This window comes from Takifugu flavidus, chromosome 4, assembly GCF_003711565.1.
Source record: "Takifugu flavidus isolate HTHZ2018 chromosome 4, ASM371156v2, whole genome shotgun sequence".
Lineage (NCBI taxonomy): Eukaryota > Metazoa > Chordata > Actinopteri > Tetraodontiformes > Tetraodontidae > Takifugu > Takifugu flavidus.
In genome coordinates, this window is record NC_079523.1 from 11,338,014 (window position 1) to 11,351,332 (window position 13,319).

Consider the following 13,319-nt stretch of genomic DNA (forward strand, 5'->3'; position numbering starts at 1 on the left):
CTCGGGAGGGCTCCGAAACAAGAATATAAACCAAAAGACGCCACGTTTGAGCTCCCAGGAGTTGTTTAACAGAATTACAGAGCACAGCTGTGGCAGCTGGCTTTTATTACCATGGGGGGATGGTCACATCTTTTCATTGTTTTGTCATTTATTTCCATAAACTCATTACAGTTTGGTCAGTATGTGTAATAGATTCCGAGGATGGGTCTCATTGGAACCACCGATAATTTCCTTTAGTCATAAGTTGTGCAGTGCGGATAATAAAAGTTCTTTCATAAACGTTAGTTATATCAGCCTGTTATGTAAGAGTGACGGTGGGAAGAGACAAAAACCATCCAAAGTTGCTTTTTTTTGGACTCAAACCATGAAAAAGCAGCAAAACACGGCGTCTTACGTCTCCCCCCACCTGCAGCCACTCGCCCCCCGGGAGGGTGCCACACTGATGAGTTCCAGTGCCGGATGGACAGCCTTTGCATCCCCTTGCGCTGGCGCTGCGACGGGGACACGGACTGCATGGACCTGAGCGACGAGAAGAACTGCGAGGGCGTGACGCACATGTGCGACCCGGCCGTCAAGTTTGGCTGCAGGGACTCTGGTGAGGCGGCTCAAGGTGAAACGGCCGGCGAAGCGCTGCTCTCAGGGCTAACCGCGTCCTCTGTCCACAGCACGGTGCATCAGTAAGGCCTGGGTGTGTGACGGAGACAGCGATTGCGAGGACAATTCCGATGAGGACAACTGCGATGCCTGCAAACTGTCCCACCATGTGTGCGCCAATGACTCCACCATCTGCCTGCCTCCGGAGAAACTTTGCAACGGCGCCGATGACTGCCCAGATGGCTCCGATGAGAAACTCTGCGGTACAACGCGACCTGCTAATGCCCTAAATGGAGGCTTTAATGGCACTCCGCGGCATCCATCTTCTGGTTTTTTTTCTGTCTTCAACAGACCTGTGCTCCCTGGACAATGGCGACTGTAGCCATAACTGCACTGTGGCCCCTGGCGAGGGAGTGATCTGTTCCTGCCCGCTAGGCATGGAGCTGGGGTCCAACAACAAAACCTGTCAGATCCAGAGCTTCTGTGCCAAACACCTAAAGTGCAGCCAGCGCTGTGAACAGGACAAGTTCAGCGTGAAATGTTCTTGCTACGAGGGCTGGGAGCTGGAGCCCGACATGGAGAACTGCAAGAGCACGGGTAAGAGAGCGGAGACAAGGGGGTTCTAAGTGGGAGACGCGGCGTCTCTGGACTGCGTCGTGGTTTGAGATTGTGGAATCTGAGGTGTCTGCACAGGAAACTGCGCAGTGGGTGGAGACGCACGCTGCAATAATGTGATACTATTGTGGAGCAGCAGTGCAGAGGAAGGAGATTGATATTAAATAGCTTCTAATAATGGCGGGGAAAGGTTCACAGGGAAGCCTGCGCTTCGTTGCTACACGTGACTATTTTTTGAACAGGAAGAAGCTAAAAGATTAAACGATAAAGCCAGAAGCTTTTCATTAAAGTCAGGAGAGAGGCGAGAGAAATGTGAAGGGAAAAAGTGTTCAGTCATGTGAAATTAGCACAGAAAAATAGTGGCAGAGAGGAATATAATTTACGACCTTGGTGGTCTCTGAGGTCTGGGGGCTATGATGCCTGTTTGGTGCAGATAACTCCTGATTTATTTACCTAGGATTAGGTCCACTTCTGAATGCAGATGGTTTATAGCCTCTAATTCCCCCCCCGCCTCACTAGTACGTCTCATTCTACAGATCCTTTCAAGCCCTTTATCATCTTCTCTAACCGCCACGAGATCCGCCGCATCGATCTAAACAAAGGAGAGTTCAGCGTGTTGGTACCAGGATTGAGAAACACCATTGCCCTGGACTTCCATCTCAACCAGAGCGCCCTCTATTGGACGGATGTGGTGGAGGATAAGATCTATCGTGGGAAACTGTCTGAGAACGGCGGTGAGCGTTCAGTTTGTTTTCTTTTTTACATCCTTTTTGAAGCTTTACATAAATCTATATTTCACCATGGCAACAGGATCCACGGTTCTTAGGAAAAACAGAGGAGGGTTTGGCTACTAGAGAGAAGCTAGAGGCGAAGCAGAGAAGATAATTCTCAAATAAACCATAATATTTTATTAAAACGTCCTTAAATTGTACTAAACTTCATAAAAATCTTTTTTTATTATTACATTTAGTGAGCAGAACATACAATTCCCCATCTGTGCAGCTGTAAAACAAATCAACTCCTACATAAATCATCTGCATGCATTTATGCACTAACTAGATCTATTTAAACCTTTCTATTTATAAGGGACCTAGTGGAAAAAGAACAGAATTGTTATGTGTTTTCTTGTCTTTGCGAAAAAGAGCAGCGACTTTTCAAAAAGCTGTCCCCGCTGAGTCTATTTGTCATTGTTAATCACGGCACCCCCGATGTAGTCTCAACGTTTGATTAATAAAATTGCACTTAATGTGACATTAGCGTCGCAACATCCCGATCGTATCGGCGTGAATCGGGGAGCAGTTCGACGCCTCGGGATGTAGCACAGACCAGAAGCGTTGCCATTAGCAGCCTTCAAAGCCTTTGTCTGCGCATCGGAAAACATTGAATTCATTCATTCAGCGAGCGAAGAGCCTCGGGAATGTGATGATTTTTTTTTTTTTTTTACATCCGATTGCTCGAGCATTTCTAAACAAAGATGGGAGAAAAAGAAATATTGGATTTTTCATGCTTAGCGGTTCTTTTCTCCTGAGCTTTTTCAGATCGACAAAGGCTGGAGAGTAAAAGGACTGTTTCTAATGTTTTCCTATAGCTTTAACCAGTTTTGACGTGGTCATCCAGTACGGCCTGGCCACCCCCGAGGGTTTGGCAGTAGACTGGATAGCAGGAAACATTTACTGGGTGGAAAGTAATCTGGATCAAATCGAGGTGGCCAAGCTGGACGGCACCATGCGCACCACCCTGTTGGCCGGAGAGGTGGAACACCCCCGAGCGATTGCCCTGGATCCGCGGGATGGGTGAGCTGCACATAGCACATCAATTATTTGTCCGCTGTGGTGGCGTCACTGGAAATGTGCATGTGTGTTTGGGTGCAGGATCCTCTTTTGGACCGACTGGGATGCCAGTATGCCCAGAATTGAGGCGGCGTCCATGAGTGGAGAAGGCAGGAAAACCATTCATAAGGAAACTGGCAACGGCGGCTGGCCCAACGGACTCACCGTGGATTATCTAGAGCGTCGCATCCTCTGGATTGATGCCAGGTAAAGATGCAAAAGAGCCCACGTGATGCATTCAGGGACTCATCGTCCGTGTGATTCCACACACAGGTCCGATGCCATATATTCCGCCAAGTACGACGGCTCTGGGCTGATTGAGGTTCTGAGGGGACACGAGTATCTGTCGCACCCTTTCGCCGTCACCATGTACGGCGGAGAGGTTTACTGGACGGACTGGAGGACCAACACTCTGGCCAAGGCAAACAAGTGGACGGGCAGCAACGTCACTGTGGTGCAGAGAACCAACACGCAGCCCTTCGACCTCCAGGTTTACCACCCATCCAGACAGCCGCAGGGTGAGCCTCAGGAACTGGTGGATAACGACGGCTAAAGCCGTCACACGACTTTACACGATGACATATTTGGATTTGTCTTTCCACCCTCGCCCTTCTAGCTCCTAACCCGTGCGCTGCTAAGGACGGCAAAGAGCCCTGCTCCCATCTATGTCTCATTAACTACAATAAGAGCTTTTCGTGTGCCTGCCCACACCTCATGAAGCTGGGGCCCGACAGACGCACTTGCTACGGTAGGCACGAACACACGTGGCCGAGGGAGGAACCGTGGGTGCAAGCCAGTAAACAGTTTCTCCTTCACTTGTTGTTGCTTAATGCCGCGGTGTAATCCCTGGCCTTGCCGAGTCATCTATTATATTTGTACGGGCGTGTGTATGTGCGTGTGAGAGCGGGGATTAAACAATTGTGACTTTTTTTCGCCCGGAGATGCTTTTCGCTCCGACAGCTTAGCAGCAGCCCATGAAACGTCAGAGCGGAGCTGTTTACTCAGAGAGTTTAGCATTCAGAGGAGCGTGTGCTTTTTTCTTCAGGGGTAATGGAACGAGAGCCCACGTCCTGTTGGATCCAAGCTTCGGCCGCCGTGCTCGCCGTCCAGCAGCCGCTCTGGCCTGACTGATAAACCCCAGAGCTGTCATTAGTGTCCCCCCCCTCGCTCCCTCTCCTCCTGTCCGTCTTTGAAGTTACCCTCAGTCTAATTGTGATGCGGCTGTTGGAGCTGGGACACATCTGCGCTGATTGAATTTGCAGCCAGCCAACCAGACAGGATTGTTAGAGCCAAACATACAATTGGTTTAATCTTGTTGAAGTAGCAGGAACTGAGCATCTCTGGCGATAATGCGCACTCGTGCATTCCAGTTTAGCCGCGTTTAGCTTCTTTCCAGGGGAATTAGCGGAGAATTCATGTCGTTTTTCCTGTCCTCCAGAGTCTCGTCAGTTCCTGCTGTACGCGCGCCAGATTGAAATCAGGGGAGTGGACATCGACAACCCCTACTACAATTACATCATTTCCTTCACTGTGCCTGACATCGACAATGTGACCGTGGTGGACTATGATGCGCTGGAACACCGGATCTACTGGTCTGACGTCCGAACGCAGACCATCAAGAGAGCGTTCATCAATGGCACCGGAGTGGAGACTGTCGTATCAGCTGGTATGAAGAATTTGCTATGTTAAATAAAATGCATACAGGCTTCATAGTTATGTTAGTTGCCTTTTTTATGTAAATGTTATGGTTATGTGATTTTTAAATAGTGAAAATAGATGCATAATGTCTTGTTTATTTGGCCTCAGATCTGCCCAATGCCCACGGCCTGGCTGTGGATTGGGTATCCAGAAACCTGTTCTGGACCAGTTATGATGCCAATAAGAAACAAATTAACGTCGCCAGACTTGATGGCTCCTTCAAAAATGCTGTCATCCAGGGCCTGGACAAACCACACTGTCTGGTGCTGCATCCAATGCTAGGGTTGGTTGCCCACACACGTTGTACCGACACGCAAACACACACACGCACAAATCTGAACAGGATCTGGCTGTCACCGAAGCCTCGCTGACCTCCAACTGTTCCTCTGCTCAGGATGTCCTTCCAAATTTTTCTCCCTGCTACATTTCTCGGTCTGCCACCGCCCTCCTCCATTTTGTTCCATTTTCTGTTTCTCAGATCTCAGATCTATGAAATATTTACAGCTCCCGCCTCTGTCACATACTGTCACATTTTGTTCCTGTGTTTAACAACCTACATCTCATTTCTGGCTTGTTTGAGAAAAGGACCATATTCTTCCTCTCCTCTCTGTCCTCTGGAAAGTTCAAAACAGCTTCTCCTAACTGGCAGAGTAGAGACAGACCATCTGTATTTATATATTGACTTTCAAACTGGTGGAATAAATGTTTTGAGGTGGATAAAGGAAAGATTTTTGCGAGGAATGTCACTGCCTTCTCATGATTTTTCCCCCCTTCTTCTGCTTTTTGCGTACTCTTCTCACTTAGCCTGCTTAAGCGGAGGAATGTTTCCGATCTGAGCGTTGCTGGCACGGGGGATTAAATGAGAAACAGATGTTAGATGCATGTGCCGAAGCTGTCTCCGCTGACACACAAACACTCTGCCCGTGATACGTGATGGAGTGGGTGGGAACAAGAGCTTTAGGGAGGCACAGAGTCAAACTGGAGTATTCAAGCGCAAAAGCTTAAGAATGTGGGTGTCTAAATGCAGCTTGAAACTTTATTTAAAGGCATGTTAACAAACAAATGAAGGGTGTGGTGGATGTGGTGGGATTTAGCAGGAAATGGGTGATGAGGCAGAGGATAGATACACTTTAAATATAGACTGCAGGCAGTCTAAACAGAGACACACTCATATTGTCCTTACGTTCGGCGGGTGTTCAGCAAAGATTTCTGGAGCAATGAACTGACACGTGAAGTAAAAAAGAGTCTCCCTTGCGTGCGTTAGTGAGGCAAAGTGGGAATTGGTGGAATTGATTTGTTTTTGTTTGATTTATAATTGCTCATTTAATGTTTAAACTAAACAAAAAACTGCTGCTGAAACCACTCAGCCTCCAAAGGGAATTAAGTCACATGTTTTCACACTGATTGAAAAGCTTTTATAAACCCCGACCTTGATGCAGATCTCCTGCCGAATTCAAGTGATCTGAACAAAAAAATATTAGTGTTTAGTTTTACCCATTTTTGCACCTTAACCACTTCTTTGCTGAAACACTCACCTCTCCCTGCTTCAGGAAACTGTACTGGACCGATGGGGACACCATTAACATGGCCAACACAGACGGGAGCAATCGCAGCATCCTGTTCACCAACCAGAAAGGCCCCGTTGGTGAGTGGGAAACCGGACTTTTGTGTGTTGCAGCACCCCCTAGTGGTAGGACAATGCGTTACATCTAGGAATGATCCCTGTGTTTTTTTTAGGTCTGTCCATTGACTTTGACACAGAGGAGCTGTACTGGATCAGCTCAGGAAACAGCACCATCAACCGCTGTAAACTCAACGGGTCTGGTTTGGAAGTGCTGGAGGGGGCGAAAGGAAAGCTGACCAAGGCAACAGCTCTAGCTATCATGGGTGGGTGTCCCGAACATATCATTGGATCGTAGATTTATCTCGAGTTTGTGTCCATGTTGGACATTTTATTTTGCTTCTTTTAGGGAACAAATTGTGGTGGGCTGACCAAGGAACCGACCAGATCGGAACCTGTGACAAGAAGGATGGCGGCAACTGGAAAGTCCTGCGGAACAGCACTTCCCCTATGATGCACATGAAAATCTACAATGAAACTGTGCAGAAAGGTGCCACAGCCTTTTTTGGTGGTCTCCTGTAGCCTGTTTATGCATCTATCCACGTCTCTGCAACTCATCTTGGATTTTATTTTGGCTATGTTTGTGTTCTCCCAGGTTCCAATCTCTGCAGTAACAACAATGGAGACTGTTCCCAGCTGTGCCTCCCCACCTCCCCCACCACACGGGCCTGCATGTGCACAGCAGGATACAGTCTGCGCACGGGGCAGCAGTCTTGTGAGGGTACGGAAGCCGTTTCTTCCGATTGCGGAGCGAAGAATGGTTGACAGACAAAAGAAAAGCTTCCATTTGAAACGGTGGCTTCTGTGCGTCTGCTGCAGGTGTCGGCTCGTTCCTGCTGTACTCTGTGCATGAAGGCATTCGTGGTATTCCTTTGGACCCATCAGACAAATCCGACGCTCTGGTGCCGGTGTCGGGCACATCCTTGGCTGTGGGCATAGATTTCCACGCTGGCAAGTGTTTGTTCAGACATATTAGACGTTTGATGTAGCAAATATAACAACACAATTCATCAATTTTCACAGAAAATGACACCATCTACTGGGTGGACATGGGCCTGAGCACCATTAGCAGGGCTAAGAGAGATCAGACGTGGCGGGAGGACGTGGTCACTAATGGCATTGGCAGGGTGGAGGGAATTGCGGTGGACTGGATAGCAGGTGAGTGGCGGCTCAGACGGGAAAATTACAGCGAGTCAAGCAAAGAAGCAGCAATCAGACACAATCCCATGCTGGACATCCCCTCTGAGTGTTATGGACACTGTCATTATAGAGACCACACTGTTGGTATTGGATAGCGGTGAACCTTAATCTTTTTCACATCAGGGACCCAAAAGCAAGAAAATAATGCCCCAGAATGTCACCATTAATACTTAAAATCATTTGAAAATCATGACAAAAATAATCATTTGTCGTCACTGTGATAGTTACCAGTAAAATTATGGAGTAATGTCCAAAATGTATATATATTAAAATAATAATTTAAACTGAGGGATACATAAAAGCATTTTTTTGCTCGATGGGTGATTATTTATTAAAAACAGGGATTTTAGACATGATAATTGTGTTTATCCTGACAGATTCTGTCAACATCATGATCTCCTTCTCCACTCTGCAGGAAACATCTACTGGACTGATCAAGGCTTCGACGTGATAGAGGTGGCGAGATTAAATGGCTCTTTCCGCTACGTGGTCATCTCCCAGGGACTGGACAAGCCTCGCGCCATAACCGTCCATCCTGAGAGAGGGTGAGAGGAGCTGTCACGGCTGTGTTTGCCAACTGCCTTCTTCTGCCGCTGCTCCTGCCATCACTTAATCATCGAGGTCTGCCTTAATGTGTCTAGATACCTGTTCTGGACTGAGTGGGGCCAGTACCCCCGTATTGAGCGTTCCCGCCTGGATGGCTCCGAGCGGGCCATTCTGGTCAACGTCAGCATCAGCTGGCCAAATGGCATCTCCATCGACTATGAGGTGCAACAACCTGGCCTTTTTTTTTGCATTCTTACCCTCATTAATGATGCAGACTGCTTCACACCAACCGTTTCCTGTCTGCGCAGGACAATCTGCTGTACTGGTGCGATGCCAGGACAGACAAGATCGAGCGCATCAACCTGGAGACGGGCGAGAACAGAGAGGTGGTGCTGGCCAACAACAACATGGACATGTTCTCCGTGTCAGTTTTTGAGAGCTACATCTACTGGAGCGACAGGTCAGATACAGGTTTCACTGGGGGAGAATTTGTCGGCCTGGCTCGCCATTCGAATACATTAATGCCCTTGACTCTGATTTAAAACAGGACACATGCTAATGGATCCATAAAAAGAGGGAGCAAGGACAACGCCACGGACTCTGTGTCTCTGAGGACTGGTATTGGAGTCCAGCTAAAGGACATTAAGGTGTTTAACAGGGCCAGGCAGCAGGGTAGGTTTACTTTTTATCCTTAAAGTGTCTGCTGATGAGTGTGAATGTGGAAAAAAAAAGGTTTTTAATCACAAACATTTCATTTCTATTTGAAGGAACAAATGTATGCAAAGTCAACAACGGCGGGTGCGAGCAGCTCTGCCTTTTCCGCGGCAACGGACAGCGGACATGCGCCTGCGCCCATGGCATGCTGGCCGAAGACGGGTGCGGTTGCCGTGACTACGACGGCTACCTTCTCTACTCGGAGCGCACCATACTGAAGAGCGTCCACCTGTCGGACGAGAACAACCTGAACGCGCCCATAAAACCGTTCGAGGACCCCGAGCACATGAAGAACGTCATCGCGCTCACTTTTGATTACAGGGGAGGTGGAGGGAAGGGGGCGAACCGCATCTTCTTCAGCGACATTCACTTTGGCAACATCCAGCAGATCAGTGACGACGGGTCTGACCGCAAGACTGTTGTAGAGAGTGAGTATCTGTATGAATTTTAATCATAATATGACAATATTGTGCAGTGATTACTATGTTTATTCATATATCTTAGGGTCTTCTGATACACTGAGTAACAGACGGGCTCACGAAATGCACTGTAACACCTTTATAACACTTAAAGTGCTGCTTTTAAGCCGCATTGAGATGACTCGAAGGCTTTTCTTTACTGCTCTGTCAATCTTTTATTCAAGTTAAACTGACAAAAATTCAACTTTAATTGTTTTATGGTAATTCTTGCGAACCTTTGCTCAGCGTTTCAGGTGATTATACTGTTAGGTAGCTGCCATAGCCACCTCCGCGCTGCCATTTTTCCTTTCCTTCTTGAACACCCTAATGAAGTCCTGTCTGAACTTTTGAGACATCAGTACGTAGAGAATAGGATTCATCACTGTAGAGGAGGTTGCCATGAGGCGTGCAAATACAGTGAAGGCGCCGTAGCGTGGTGAGGAACCCGTGGCCCCTGAGGTTTTATCTGCCACCAAGGCTAAAGTCATGCCATAAGATGGCAGCCAGCATAGGGTGAAAGCCAGCACCAGCATCGCTGAGGTGTGAGTCACTTTGCTCTGGTAACGCTCCACTTGGGGCATTCGGCCGGCACGCCGACTCCCCCACAGGAACATGTAGATTCTGATGTATGCCACCGCAATGGTGACCAATGGGAACAAGAAGGCCACCAGGAAGTGGAACAGTCCGTAGATCAGCTGGTCTCTGTGAGATAAGAAAGAAAAGCAAGCATGGCCATCGCGGGTTCGTTGTGGCGTCCCAACAAAGCGGAAAGCTAATTGTGGAGCTGCCAGACAGCAGGCGGGGATCCAGAGCGCCGCGGCAACAGCAGACACTCGGCGAGGGGAGAGACGGGTGAAGGCCGTTGCGGGCCGCACCACCGTCAGATAGCGAGACACGGCGAGTGTGGCGAGTGTGAAGGAGCTGGCCGAGGCGCAGGCGGATCCCAGGAAGCCAACCAGGCGACACACGACGTCCCCGAAGGGCCAGTTTTGCAGGGCGATCGCGACGGTGTGGAAGGGAAGTACGGAGAGCAGAAGCAGATCTGCGGCGCTCAGAGCCAGGATGAGGACATCGGTTCCTGTGCCCGTCAAGGAGTGTTGCGGCACCTGTCCCGTCGGTCTTGAGCCTCTTCTCCGCCTTCTACACAGGATCACCATCACCATGGTGTGCCCCCACACTCCTAAAGTGAGAATAAGTACATCTAATATTGGTACCAGGACCCTCTCCACATTGCCCAGCCCAGTGTCACTGTTGTTCCCCGGAAGATCATCGGGATTTGTTGAGTTCCTCAGCATCATGCTGTCGTCAGTCACGAGGAACGCTCCCTCTCATACTCCCTGTGAAAACACAGCTGACTTTTAGTTGGGTTAAAGGTGCCTGACATCGTAAAACTACTGATAACACACATCCAGTCATTAACTGTACGCTTCAAAATAACAGCCAACAAATTAATGCAGAACTGGAACACGTTAGATGTAAATCAAGGTTTTCCAGTCGTTTCATTCGACTCACCTCTACAGGCCGGTTGCTTCTGATGCCTTCACTGACCGTGTGAATCCCAGTTGCTTCGGAGTGTTTCGCGCCGCACGTCAGTGCGGTCAGTACCGCTGGCAGCAATCCGAAATCAGCCCCCCCGCCATCGGAGTACAGCGCTCCAGAGCAGCACTGGGGATATCCTGGAGAATAACTGGAGCTAAATGACACAGAGAAACGTCAGGTGAACTCTGGACTGATTGTCATGCAACAGGCAGCAATGGGCCGCACCACCGTCTGTGGGAGGGACTAATGAAGGCCAGGCATGACTTTTTCCCAGGGTCCTGCGTTTTGGAACATTTTCTGAAAGGATCTGTTCATCTTCTATTTGTCTGTTCACATACATATACAGTATACATGCAGATAAGTTGTATAAACACAGGGAAACAGAGTAAAATACTGTTTGTCTTTAGGAATCAGGGTAATTATTGACAGCCGGTCCGAACTGCTATCGCAGCCACTGGAGATAATTGCAATAAAAACCCATCATTGTCAACCCATCTGAACTGAAGAGCTATAATTTCAGCTCATCTGCGTTCAAGTAAACAACAAGTGAAGATGTCCAGAGACCCAGATAGGCCCCTGTCAAAAAGATAAACAGAGCTAAGAACAGACAGCAGCATTAACGGCGCAAAAGAATGAGGAATTAAGGGGGCGTGAACATCTGGTGGCGCTCTTTCGCGGCGACTCATACCTTTGCTCTCTGGTTGCTTAACTTCACTGACAATCCTCTTTGAGGCTTGATGTGTATGCACGCCGTTGCCCTGGAGATGCTGAGGTTGCAGCACTGGCGGTGAGCTGCACTGATTCACTGGCTGCAGATAACAGGGACTGAAATCACATGCAGCTTCATAACAGATGCTGTAACCTCAGTGCAGCTGGTGCCAGTGGTGTGTGTGTGTGTGTGTGTGTGTGTGTTTAACTAGCCGGGGTTTTGTGTCCCTTCCATATTGCCGTCCTGGTATTTTACAGATGCTGCATGTTCATTAGGTGCTGGCCTTTACAGTCTGCTATTTGTTGGACAGAATCCACAAATCCTATTGTGTTCTTGCTTTAACACCGGGTTTGCACGGTCAGAACCCTGACTGGGTCAATACTGAGCTGCGGCCAGACACCACACACCTGATCTTTTAACATCTCTTTGGGAATGACGTACTTTTCCTCGGGCCCTTCCGTGGAGGTCGATGGCCATCTGTCTCTTTTCCTCTTTAATTACTTTACTCCTCCTTCTCAGATGTCGGCTCGGTGGAGGGTTTAGCGTACCACAGAGGATGGGATATGCTGTACTGGACCAGCTACACCACCTCAACCATCTCCCGCCACACAGTGGATCAGAACCGATGGGGTGCCGTGGAGAGGCACACCGTAGTGACCATGTCGGGAGATGATCACCCCAGAGCCTTCGTTCTGGACGAGTGTCAGAGGTCAGAACGAACGCGCTACTTCTGGTCTTGCTCCTGAATGTGTTCTAAACACTGAAACTGAGTTGTTCCCTCTCACTCTGCCCGCAGCCTCATGTTTTGGACCAACTGGAATGAGCAGTCTCCCAGCATCATGCGTGCCACACTGACTGGCTCCAATGTCATCGTGATCATCGGCAGCGATATCCGGACCCCCAACGGGCTGGCCATAGATCACCGTGCTGAGAAGCTTTACTTCTCTGATGCCACTCTAGATAAGATAGAGCGCTGCGAATACGACGGCACTCGGCGCTACGTAAGTCAAATAACCGCGCATTGTACACAAGTTTGGAGTTTTATCATGAGTTCATATGAGTTTGGGCCTCCTGCAGGTGGTGCTGAAGAACGAGCCGGTGCATCCGTTTGGCTTAGCCGTGTACGGCGACTACATCTTCTGGACCGACTGGGTGAGGAGGGCTGTGCTTCGGGCCAACAAGTACACAGGAGGCGACATGAAGGTGCTGCGCGCAGACATACCTCAGCAGCCAATGGGCATTGTCGCCGTGGCCAACGACACCAACAGCTGTAGGTTTTTGTGAGGGGGGCATAAATAGTGCGTGTTATCAGAAGCACGGATAAAAGTGTGGTAAATCTTTCCAAACTTCCTCTTTTCTTCAAAGGTGAGTTCTCTCTGTGCCGCATTAATAACGGAGGGTGTCAGGACCTGTGCTTGCTGACCTCTGAGGGAAGGGTCAACTGCAGTTGCCGGGGTGACCGGAAGCTTTTGGAGGACAACACCTGCTCAGGTTGCACAACCTTTTTTTTTATTTTTTTGTTTTAAAATGTAATTTAAGCAGACTTTGCTGTTCAAATGCAACTGGATCAGACAGCAGCTCTCCTAAATGCATTCTTTTGCCTTTCTTGCGCAGCACTCAACACCACCTGCAACATCATTGATGAGTTCGAGTGTGGCAATGGCGACTGTATCAACTACACCCTGTCTTGTGATGGCATGGCTCACTGCAAGGACAAGTCGGATGAGAAGCAGTCCTACTGCGGTAAGTGTTTCGCTCCCCGAAATCCTTACAGTTGTGTTCTCGTCACTTTATCG

General features: G+C 48.8%; 2 protein-coding genes across 8 annotated transcripts in view; one reads left to right on the forward strand and one right to left on the reverse strand.

Moving 5' to 3' along the window:
* LOC130524653 (low-density lipoprotein receptor-related protein 1-like) overlaps nt 1-13,319 on the forward strand; it is a 56,275-nt gene that overhangs the window by 29,039 nt on the left and 13,917 nt on the right. For all 7 annotated transcript variants that reach the window (XM_057030962.1, XM_057030963.1, XM_057030965.1 and 4 more), the window contains 26 exons: nt 413-595; nt 666-857; nt 946-1,191; nt 1,746-1,943; nt 2,798-3,002; nt 3,081-3,245; nt 3,312-3,556; nt 3,655-3,786; nt 4,477-4,704; nt 4,845-5,019; nt 6,287-6,381; nt 6,474-6,623; nt 6,707-6,847; nt 6,953-7,078; nt 7,177-7,308; nt 7,381-7,515; nt 7,973-8,102; nt 8,199-8,325; nt 8,412-8,563; nt 8,651-8,775; nt 8,871-9,245; nt 12,043-12,232; nt 12,320-12,524; nt 12,601-12,793; nt 12,889-13,014; nt 13,138-13,266. In XM_057030962.1, the coding sequence (XP_056886942.1) occupies nt 413-595; nt 666-857; nt 946-1,191; nt 1,746-1,943; nt 2,798-3,002; nt 3,081-3,245; nt 3,312-3,556; nt 3,655-3,786; nt 4,477-4,704; nt 4,845-5,019; nt 6,287-6,381; nt 6,474-6,623; nt 6,707-6,847; nt 6,953-7,078; nt 7,177-7,308; nt 7,381-7,515; nt 7,973-8,102; nt 8,199-8,325; nt 8,412-8,563; nt 8,651-8,775; nt 8,871-9,245; nt 12,043-12,232; nt 12,320-12,524; nt 12,601-12,793; nt 12,889-13,014; nt 13,138-13,266 (4,500 nt within the window). The remainder of the gene's footprint in view (nt 1-412; nt 596-665; nt 858-945; nt 1,192-1,745; nt 1,944-2,797; nt 3,003-3,080; nt 3,246-3,311; nt 3,557-3,654; nt 3,787-4,476; nt 4,705-4,844; nt 5,020-6,286; nt 6,382-6,473; nt 6,624-6,706; nt 6,848-6,952; nt 7,079-7,176; nt 7,309-7,380; nt 7,516-7,972; nt 8,103-8,198; nt 8,326-8,411; nt 8,564-8,650; nt 8,776-8,870; nt 9,246-12,042; nt 12,233-12,319; nt 12,525-12,600; nt 12,794-12,888; nt 13,015-13,137; nt 13,267-13,319) is intronic.
* LOC130524658 (somatostatin receptor type 5) lies at nt 9,285-10,952 on the reverse strand. The gene is made up of 2 exons (XM_057030974.1): nt 10,788-10,952; nt 9,285-10,612 (listed from the first exon to the last, which is right to left on the reverse strand). Exon 2 carries the CDS (start codon nt 10,571-10,573, stop codon nt 9,542-9,544), a length of 1,032 nt encoding a protein of 343 aa, XP_056886954.1. The 5' UTR covers nt 10,574-10,612; nt 10,788-10,952; the 3' UTR covers nt 9,285-9,541.

Coding starts and splice junctions, on each gene's coding strand:
- LOC130524658 (XM_057030974.1), bottom strand. CDS start 10,573: ATGATGCTGAGGAACTCAACAAATCCCGATGATCTTCCGGGGAACAAC.